Consider the following 11049-nt stretch of genomic DNA (forward strand, 5'->3'; position numbering starts at 1 on the left):
TAAAGATGGAAGAGAGAGGGGGGGGGGGAGAAGGAGGTCCTAAAAGCTGAGAAATCTACCTACCATCATGCACGAGTATTATATTCATGCAGAATCATGATGGGGACATGTGGTTCGACCATAATTAAGAGTAGAACCATCTTTTAATTTTATTTTACCAATGCTCTTGATTAAGACTTGTCTATCACACACCTTTTCTTTATATTGCTAGGTCTTTTCTCTTATTTTATAATTTTTTTTACATTTTATTGTATATATTATCAAAGAACAGAGTCAAAATTTTAATTTATGGGGACAAAATATAATTAATCATAAATAATGAAGGAACAAAGTATAATTACTATAAAAAAATAAAAATAAAAAATCAAGATAAATTAAAATTAGGAACTTAAATTTAGGATTTACCTATAAATCATATTTTAATAATAAAAAAATAAAGCAGTGCCCCTCGGGACGAAGCATAAGCATAGCTTCATCACTATTTATTATTATAGATAATTATTTAATATATTAATAAAGTTTTTTCTTCTATAATATTTAATTTATCATCTTATATTTAATTTATCATCGTAATAAATGATAAATTAAAATTATTTGTAAAGAAAAATATTCACCATCAATATATTAATTATTATTATATATTTGTGATTCTATGAATTATATATATTTAATTATTAGTAAAAGGGTAACTTTTGCCCCTATAGTAGACTCAATTTCTCATTTTCGTTCCTATATATTTTCACATCAATTTAATCCTCGAAATTGTTCAATAGCATGATTCTAAACCCTCATACCCCTAACTTAAAACCTTAAATTAAAAGTTTTATATTAGGGTTTAAGGTTTAAAGGTTATGAGGTTATGATTTAGGATTTAGGGTTATCAATTTAGGATTTTAAGTTAGGGGTAGGGTATAGAATGATGCAATTAAACAACTTTGAGGGATAAATTGATATGAAAATACGATATGGACGAAAATGATAAATTATGTTTACTACAGGGACAAATATGACTCTTAACCTTAATTATTATATTTACTTATTTTCAAATATTTTGTCATAAAAGCTTAGCAAGTGCCCTTCCATTTATTTCTTACTACATATCATCACTCAATTTGATATTTTTTTTAATTAATAATAATGATTAGTTTTATTAAATAAATAAAAAATCATCAGAGTTAAAACAAGACCATATAAGAAAAGAGTTAAAAACATAATCAAACAACTCAAAAACTAATATATATATATAACACCAATGTTGATGGTAAAAGATAAATACCCTCAACATTAATAAAAAATATGAATATCACAATGATACATGATATTAAAAATTTGATAGTTTAAAAAAGTAATAGATCAATACGATAAATAAATGTCAATCGAAAAGAAATGAATAAGAAAACAATAAAGGTTATGATATATTATGGATGACAATTATTTGACCAAAGATACGTTACATTAATAATTTAGGTGAATAAAGAAAATAATAAAAGAAAAAAACAAGAATATATTAAGTGATTTCACTTATAAAAAAAGATTATAGCTCTTCTTAGAAGATTTGTGTTTGAGTCGTATGATGTGTAAAAGTTATCAATAATTAATTTTTTTAAATAAATACTATCTTATAATTATTCAAAAATTAGAAGACTACTTTGATATTATTTATTATACTCTTTATAATACAATATTCTAAAATATTTATACATACACGTAGTAGTAATCTAATATAGATGCTGATGACATCATTTTTAGGTATGGGTACCCCACGATTGTAAGGTAATGTCTTTGTAGGACAGCCCACTTTCTAATAGATGAATAAACAAACAAATAAATCACGTGTACATTAACTATGCTGTCTCATATTTTAGGTACCATGAAAGCTCTACGAACATAACAAAAATCGTAAGCGGAGCTTGTAATAGCAAAAAGTGTATATATATATATATAAAATTGAATAGGAGTATTTATAATATTAGGATGAGTCTATTAGTAAATGTCATTTATCGATGTCTGCCACTAATACTAAATATCGATATATACTACTATTTTTTATGTTTTAAAAAGTTGAGGGATTTAAGCTGTAATTAACCCTTTTCAAGATAGAATTTCAAGAATGGTGGGATTTTAACTTCCGTTCTGTTTTTCATCTATTTTGAATTTTAAATATTTTTAAATCAAAAATATTATTTGGATAATTTTTTAATAATAATAATAATTTAAATTAATTTAATTTAATAATAATGGTGGGATTTAAGTTGCAATTTACTCCTATGTTCTATCCCTTTCCGGCCTTATATACTTCACAGCGAAAATCCGATCAAGATGGAAACAAGTGGCTCGTGTGTTTAATGCTTGGCTTGGGCAAAGGCGAACGACGTCGGGGTTGGCAAGAAGATAAACGACCTCGGAATTAGTGAGAAGACGAGCAGCGTCGGCAGTTGATCATCGAAGGCAAGGTTGGTTGAAAAACAAAAAGAAAAGTTAGTTTTAAAAATATAGAAATCCTTCAACCACGGCCCACTATTAATTTATATTATTTTTAAATTAAATTAATAATTAAAATTTATCTAAACACTATTTTTTATTCAAATAATATTTAAATTCAAAGCAGATAGAAAACCGTACGGCAATTAAAATCTCACCATGTAACAGAGATATGAAACCCTCTGAAGCCTCCAGCGCCGACCCCAGACTTCCCAAAAAACAACGGCGAAGAGATGAAGACCCGCCCAATCCTTCCACCATGGCAAGAGATGGTGTCGCTTCTCTGATGGAGTGCGACGGCTCCTCACCTGCTGTCTCTTACAAGGATGTTGTGACGAAATCCACTGCTGCTCAACCAGATTCTAAAACCGTTGATCTAGAAGATGATGATATTGAACTACTCGAAGAGGATATCACCCTTGGCTCCTCTAACGGCATTCCAACCATCGATTTTTCAGAATGTGTTCAATCTCTTGCCGTAAAAAGCATGGATTTAACGCTCGTAGTTAAAGTTCTTGGACGAAGTGTGGGTTATAATACCCTGCACAATCGCATATACGGTATCTGGAAACCTTCTTACCCTCTCAAACTTATTGATATTGAGAACGATTATTTTCTTGTGAAGTTCAGTGATCATGGTGACTGCCTAAAGGTGCTCACGGAAGGACCTTGAACTATTTTCAGACATTATCTAACAGTTGAGCCATTGTCTATTAACTTTCAGCCTAACCAGGACTATCCTAGCCGCCTCATGGCATGGATTCGATTACCGGTCTTTCAGTAACCCTTTACAAAAGAAGTTTCATTGAAGCTATTGGAAACCAGGTTGGCTCAGTGATAAAGATTGATTTTCAAACGGATAATGGTTGCAGGGGGCGATTTGCACGCCTAGCTGTTAGCCTCAATCTTTATTGGCCTTTGGTATCGAAAATACTCATCAATGGTCGCCTCCAAATTATAGAGTATGAATCGCTTCCCACTGTTTGCTTCCATTATGGCATCTATGGTCACCATAAAGACCTTTTTTCGCAACTACCAACACAGGGAGATGTTCAACCAATGACCGAGATTCCTCCACGTTAGCCTCAGACTACTAAAAACTCAGTTTCAGATGAAGCTTTCGGGCCATGGATACTCGTGGAAAGAAAAATGTGTAATTCCAGAATGTTAATTCTACAAAACAATCAGTTCATGATTCCACCCCATCATAGCAAAATCAAAATCCCATTATTGAAGATGTCCCTAATAATATAGAAAATTGATCAAAATCTAGAGTGATTGAAGTGGAATCCACGGTGCCATCATTAGCATCGCCTTCAAATCCCGAAACTAGATCGTTGACTGAACCAAAGAGTATTCTTCTGGATAAACACAAAGCAAAGGATAAGGCTCCAACAAATTCAAATAAAGCCCCAGTTGTCCCCTACGCCCCCAAGAAGCAAACTCACCTTGGAGGTAACCCCGTAAACTACATGCATTAAATAAAAACCCCATACAAGGAACACATAAAGCAGCTAATGGAGCTTCCTCCTCCAATTTGCCACGATTAAGCTCGGCTGAGAATCTCGACCCTAACAAGCATCATGCTGTGAAGCTAATAGATGGAGACAATCCCCGCATCCCAACTGAAGCTTTAGTTCCTCCTGCAACTAGCAAAGGCCCCGAGGCCATGATGGAATAGTCGGCTCTTCTGCCTTCTCTCTTCATATTTTACTTTACTTATGTATCTCAACATATTTATGTGGAATGCACAAGGCTGTGGCCACCGAAATTTTAATCGTGTTGCTCGAAAATATTTGCGAGATCATTCACGAATGTTGTAGGCTTTGTTGAAACCTGTATAAGCAGTCATGCGGCTGATAAAGCTATTGCTCAACTCAAAATTTCGAACTCTTTTAGAGTAGAAGTAGAAGCTGATGGTTTTCTGAGGTATTTGGATCTGTTGGTATGATCGCATTCAAGTAGATGTTCTATTCAGTCATTTTCAATTTGTCCACTCGGATCTACTGTAAGTCCAACAATCGTTCCGCTCTTGCTACCTTTGTTTATGTTAGTACGAATCCTGCTAAAAGAAGAGCTCTTTGGAAGTACCTTTACTTGCTCTCCAATCATATTAACGAGCCTTAGGTTGTCTTAGGCGATTTCAATGTCGCATTGTCTCTAATGATCGTAAAGGTTGTGTTAACAACCCATCATCGGACCACGACTTTAGTAAAGTTGTTTTTTATTCAAGTCTCCATGATCTTGGATATCAAGGACCAGACTTTACTTGGTATAAGGTCCTTGTGCAGTTCGCCTCGATCGATGTTTATGCAATGATAAATGGTTGGTCGCATATCCTGACACATTGGTTTACCATCTCCTTAGAATGAAGTATGACCATAGACCTCTCTTATTATCTATTGGCAAAAACCCCAATAAGCGACAGCAAGGTCAATTCTGTTACTTTGCCGGATGGACCGTCCACAATCATTTTCGTAAACTTGTACTTGATAATTGGGACCCTTCACTCCCAATTACTCATTCTATCTCCAAGTTCAGTAATACTGCAAAAATATGGAATCACTACACTTTTGGACAACTTTCTCATCGCAAACGCACTGTTATGGGGCGACTTAGGGGCATTCAACGATATCTTGATAAAAAAACATAGTGTTTATCTCTCGAGACTTGAGACTAAACTTCAATCGGACCTTGAATTAATCCTTGATCAGGAAGAGCTCTTATGGAAGCAAAATCTCGCTCGTATTAGATAACATTTGGTGACATGAACACAACTTACTTCCATAAAAAAGCTATTATAAACAGGAGGACTAATAGGATCTATGCTCTTCAAATTTCCACCGGAGATTGGTGCTCAGACATAAATGTTCTTCGGCAAGAAGCCAGTTCATACTACCAGAATTTATTTTCGATTCGTGAGGAGGTACACGATACCTATCCCATCTTGGGGTTTTTTCCACCCTACCTCCTGAATTCATACAAAATTTAGACATTCTGCCAAATCCCATAGAAATCAAGGAGGCGTTATTCGATATGGCTCCACTCAAATCTCCAGGAGCATATGGATTGCACGTTCTATCAACAACATTGGGACATTGTTGGCACGTCGGTTTGCTCGACGGTCCAAAACATATTCAATGGTAATAACATTGATCCTCTTCTGAACAAAACAATTCTAGCCATCATCCCAAAAATCCCAAGTCCTTCAAGCTTCAAGGACTTTCGACCTATCAGCCTTTGTATGGTATTATACAAGTTGGTCACTAAGATCATTGTCAAACACCTCCAGCAAATTATGTCTCGACTTGTTGCGCCTAACCAAACAAGTTTCATTCAAGGACGTAGCATCTCGGAGAAATTTATTAATCAAGAGGTCATTCACTCCATGAAATCAAAAAAAAAGGACAAGGATGGTTGGATGGCGATTAAGATGGATCATGAAAAAACTTTTGATCGTCTGCGCTGGGACTTTATAGCCGACACTCTTTATGAAGCATGCTTTCCACCAGCAATTACACGACTCATCTTGCATTGTATTTCATCTTCTTCTATGCAGGTTCAATTTAACGGAGGCCTTAGCAATGATTTTAAACCACAATGTGGAGTTCGGCAAGGAGATCCAATCTTTCCTTACCTTTTTGTTCTTACCATGGAAAGGCTTGGACATCGTATCCACCTTGCTTCTGAGAAGGGCGATTGAAAACCTTTTAAGCTAATTCATGGGGGTGTTCCCATACTCATTTATTTTTTGCAGATGACTTAGTATTGTATGCCAAAGCAACTGTAGCACAAGCAATCTAATCAATAATATCCTGGAGGAATTTGGTCACTACTCGGGCCACAAAGTCAACTAGCTTAAATCTCATGTGTACTTCTCGCCCAATACAAGCGCAGAAACAACAAATGCAGTATGTTCTCATCTCGGCATCAAGCAAGTTCCTAACTTGGGTGTCTATCTCGGAATGCCGGTGATGCACAAGCGTGCTACCTGTGAATTTTATAGCTTCATCATTGACAAAATAAAATCAAAGCTTCATGGGTGGTCGGTTAGAACCCTATCTTTTACGATACGGATCACTCTTGCTAACTCAGTGCTCATGGTTATCCCTACTTATTTCATGCAAACTTGTCGCTTCCCCTCTCATGTCTGTCAAGACATTGAAAAGCTTGTTCGAAAATTTATATGGAGCTCTAGTAATCAAACTCGAGGTATTTCTCTCGTTAGTTGGGACACCTTAACTCAACCTAGACACAATGGGGGCCTCGGCGTTCGGAGATTACAACAACATAATGATGCCTTCCACATGAAACTTTGTTATGCCATCGTTTCGAATATAGAGAATTATTGAATAAGGCTTCTTAGGCAAAAATATAAGGTGCTCTCTAATTATCCCTCCTCCATATTCCGACCGAGCTGCTCTCATCTGTGGAGTTCCTTATCTAAAGTCTGGAATATGTTCTACAGCTTCTTATCTTGGTCTATAGGCGATGAAACTACAACAAGATTTTGGCACGACAATTGGTTGCCGAAACTTGGGTGTCTTTCAGAATGGAAACAAGAGCATATTACTGTTGAAGATAATATGATGGTCCGTGATGCTGCCCTGCCGAATGGCAACTGGAACTGGAATATGCTTCGACAGTTTCTCCAACCCTCCATGATACAACATCTGTTGAATGTTCAACCGCCTAATCTGAATGCTGGTACTGATCGTTGTTGCTGGTCACTGGGCAAACATTGTGAGTTCATAGTATAATCTGCCTATGAGCTTCTAACCAAGGATCTTTGGGACCCCAAAGATATCAAATGGACTACACTTTGGCGCATGACTATCCCGGAGCGCATAAAATATTTCCTATGGCTTTCTTATAAAGACTGCTTGCTTACAAACATTAATCGTTGTGCAAGGAAACTTACAGATGATCTTTTATTTCATATATGTGGCTTAGCTAATGAAAATACACTGCATGTTCTACGTGACTGCAAACACTCCGCAACTCTTTGGCAACTGATTATCCGGCAGCAAATCCTACCGAACTTCTTCAACACTAACGTCTCTGATTGGATCACAATGAACCTAGACTCAAATAGTCTTTTTGCTGGCACAAACATCCCATGGAAAATCCTTTTATCTTCTATAGCATGGCAGATCTGGAAGCGAAGGAATTCTTACATATTTTCAGACTTGTTCATCCATAATGACCAGCTCATCTCCCTAAGCAAAAATTGGTCCCTGTATATCATTGCAGAAAAGTCCATTTCCCCAACTGGTTCTGGTGCTGCTCGTCCAGAACTTATACAATGGAAGCCCATGCCTACATATTGGTACACTCTTAACACAGATGGAGCGGTATATAAAATCGCCTCCCAAGGATCGGTGGGTGGCCTCATTCGAAATATGAATGGTGATTGGATCATTGGTTTTAATAAATCGGTTGGAATCTCAACTCCATTCCAAGCCGAACTTTGGGGGTTTTTTGAAGTACTTAAATTGGCACTATCCCACAATATTGAACATCTCCAATGCCAAACAAACAACGTTGAAGCTCTTAATCTCGTGTCTTCGGCAATGGCTAAATGCAGCCCAATTTCTATTGTTCGCTCTATTGCAAAACTCATATTAAAACAATGGACGATCGAATTCATTCTTATTCGCCGTGAAGTTAATGCTGCATCAGACTTCCTTGCGAAATCTACCGTTATTTCAAATGAACAAGCTCAGACCTATACTGAACCGCCCCATGAGATTAAATCACTTCTTCACCGTGACCTCTATGGTCATGCTTTCCTTCGCACTTAGTATTTCATTGTAATAGTCTTCCTTACAATTCAAAAAAAATCCCACCATTATTGAAATTTGTCTTGAAAAGGGTTTTTTTTCTCGACAAATAAAATTTATTAATAATTTACCAAACTTAAGTTAGTGTCTCATTAAAAACCTCCCTAATCTAGATGGAGGAAAAGGGTACTCAAAACTAGGTACAAGGAACAAAAACAACCTGGTGTTAACAAAACCATTACAACGAGAAGTCAAAACCAAATACCAGCCAATCTGTTTACCCTTACAGTACTAAAGAGAATCTAACAATAATACTACAACACCACGTCTAGGAGGGTTCCTACATTAATACTCAAGGTGTGATCTTCTACAAACCACCTTACCAGAGAATCACTTCCCGACTTAGAATTAAACACAACAATAAATAAAATGTAGCAACAAAACAATGCAAACAACGACGATCTCTAACCCCTCAAGACACAAGAACCCAATCACCTGATTGCACAGACTCCTTGAAAACAACTCGACTACCCACCAATTCCCCAAGGTTCCTACAACCTAGCTGAAGGAAGACTGTAACCTACCGCACCAACCACAATAACCAAGAGCGCATTAGTCCATATGGACATCACGAAACAACCAAGCCTACCACTAAACAACATCAGTAACCAAGTAAAACGAGAACAATCACCATAACGTTATCACATCATAATAACAATAACTTCCCACCTTTCAACCTAGGAATATTGAGACGGTCTAAAAAACCCAACAAAAGTATCTCACCAATGCCAAGAACTCAAAGACGGGATACTAACCATATCAACACCACTTGGGAATCTGTCTCAACTTCTTTATCTTGAAACTTGAAAAGGGTTATGCAATTCACCTTGAAAAAAGGCTCATTTAGCAACCAATTTTTATCAAAGACGAGGCATTCGAATGGAGTGTATAACAACTCCAAAAATTTATAACTTCCAACACCATATATGCATTCGAACAATAAAAAATGTTAACATTATTCCCCAAGAATCACCAAACTTTCACCTACACGCTGCTATGACTTCAAAAGAAAAGCAACATCAACCCTTTAAAACCAGTTACAACAATGGCTACATGAACCACTAATCCCCTATAAAACCACCTGCTTCAACTTTGCTTACTCCGAAGCAGCTAACAATCCAAAACCAACTTCATCGATGGTTACAAGAACCATTAATCCCCACAAAATCGACCCACCTCAACTTCGCATACTGAATTTTATGTGAATTTCCATGCGCTTCCGACAAATCTTAATTCCTGAATTAAGAGGCGATATCCATCCAAAATTGACAAAAGCCAGACTCGTCTAAAGTCTCATCTTCACACTCATGCGCAAAAATATCACAACTCTAAATTACTACAAAAACAAGCAGCAAACAATAGACTTTCCTCCCACATAAAGGCGTCTAACAAACCTATAAAGAATTATCATCACAAAACTACTAACTGCCAGCGAACCCTAACACGATTCAACCCAACTTTAATTCATTTCTAACAATGCTAATTCCTTCACCACAGCTCCTCGCTGGATATTTGGAAACCTAGGTTTTTTCCCAAAGCCAAAGTTTCTTCAGATTCTTTATACGCAGCAAACCATCTACCTTTTAAATTTGAATCAGATAACGACCTTCCTGATAACTCTGAGGACTCCAAATCTTTTATCATCAATTTGAGTTCTTAAACGCTTGATCCCTTTTTCTTCTACTTGGAACCGACATAACTTGATCTTGTAGTTTCAAAAGAGATCCATACCTTTTCGATTTTTTGTTTTTTCTCAACTGCTCTACTTTTGGAAAGAATTTGTCCAAATCATCCGTCACAAAATCATACAGCCCCTTTATGTCCTTAAGGGCCCTCGATTTGTTATGTTCTACCAATTCTTTTTCGTTCTCCACTAGACCTACAAGTATGTCTTTATCTTTCGACTCAACTAAACCAGCAGCTGAAAATGAATTCTCACCAACCACTCCTTTTAGATTCCGCAAGTGATTCATAACATCATTAGTTGCAAGAGAATCTGAACCGCTACCCATATTGAAACCAACATCTCCATTTTTCAAGGCACTACTCTCGACATTCTTGCCAGCTTCTCGATTGTTTAAATGTGCTTCTAAAGAAAAGCTTTAACCTTCCCTATTGATCCTTCAACTCTTTTAGCATCAACTTCAAAAGGACAACCCGACTCCCCACCAGACTTGGAACGATTTTTGTAGTCAAGATTTTCAGTCGAAAGCCCATCTTCATAAACAATCATTTCTTCGACCCAACTTAAATCTAGCTCAGCCAACCCAATCTTGTCGACACTCTTTGACCTCTTTATTGATTCGCGATTTTCATCAGTACAAGAAGGATCCTGAGCCACCATAATAACTCATCCACCACTCAATTTTGATTCATTCAGAAGGCGTGTTTTCTCGGGTGAATGAAGGTCATCATTTCTATTGAATTCGTTCCCAAAACAACACGCAGTTAATGCAGCATCCCTCACCTCTTCAGTTCTCTCAACCTTAACCGAAGACGCGCCAGAGTTATCCTTTTCCGTGTCTTGAAAAGGGTTAATTGCAACTTAAATCCCTTTAATTTTTAAAACATAAAAGACGTTAGTGATGCACATCAATAAATGGCATTTATTGTAGAATTTTCCTACATATTAAACATATATATATATATATATATTAAGGTACATAATTATCCGTTTGTGTTCCTAACCTTGAGGGTTGTGATCTCATGTTGTTATCTAATCTTT

At 36.5% G+C, this 11049-nt stretch overlaps 1 protein-coding gene across 1 annotated transcript; it reads left to right on the plus strand.

Annotated features, from left to right (window-relative positions):
* Positions 1 to 6446: 6446 nt before the first annotated feature.
* On the plus strand, positions 6447 to 8285 carry LOC120174949. The gene is made up of 3 exons (XM_039181677.1): positions 6447 to 6693; positions 6970 to 7224; positions 7435 to 8285. The coding sequence occupies exons 1-3, from the start codon at positions 6447 to 6449 to the stop codon at positions 8283 to 8285; spliced, it is 1353 nt and encodes a 450-aa protein (XP_039037608.1).
* Positions 8286 to 11049: the final 2764 nt, after the last annotated feature.

Source organism: Hibiscus syriacus, unplaced genomic scaffold (genome assembly GCF_006381635.1).
Source record: "Hibiscus syriacus cultivar Baekdansim isolate YM2019G1 unplaced genomic scaffold, ASM638163v2 tig00112131_pilon, whole genome shotgun sequence".
Classification (NCBI taxonomy): domain Eukaryota; kingdom Viridiplantae; phylum Streptophyta; class Magnoliopsida; order Malvales; family Malvaceae; genus Hibiscus; species Hibiscus syriacus.

Bases quoted from the DNA above. Each gene is read 5' to 3' on its own strand.
- LOC120174949 (XM_039181677.1), top strand. From the start codon at position 6,447: ATGCCGGTGATGCACAAGCGTGCTACCTGTGAATTTTATAGCTTCATC. The intron at 6,694-6,969 runs GTATTTCTCTCG...CTTGGTCTATAG, and splicing joins CTCTAGTAATCAAACTCGAG to GCGATGAAACTACAACAAGA. The intron at 7,225-7,434 runs GTGAGTTCATAG...TATGTGGCTTAG, and splicing joins CTGGTCACTGGGCAAACATT to CTAATGAAAATACACTGCAT.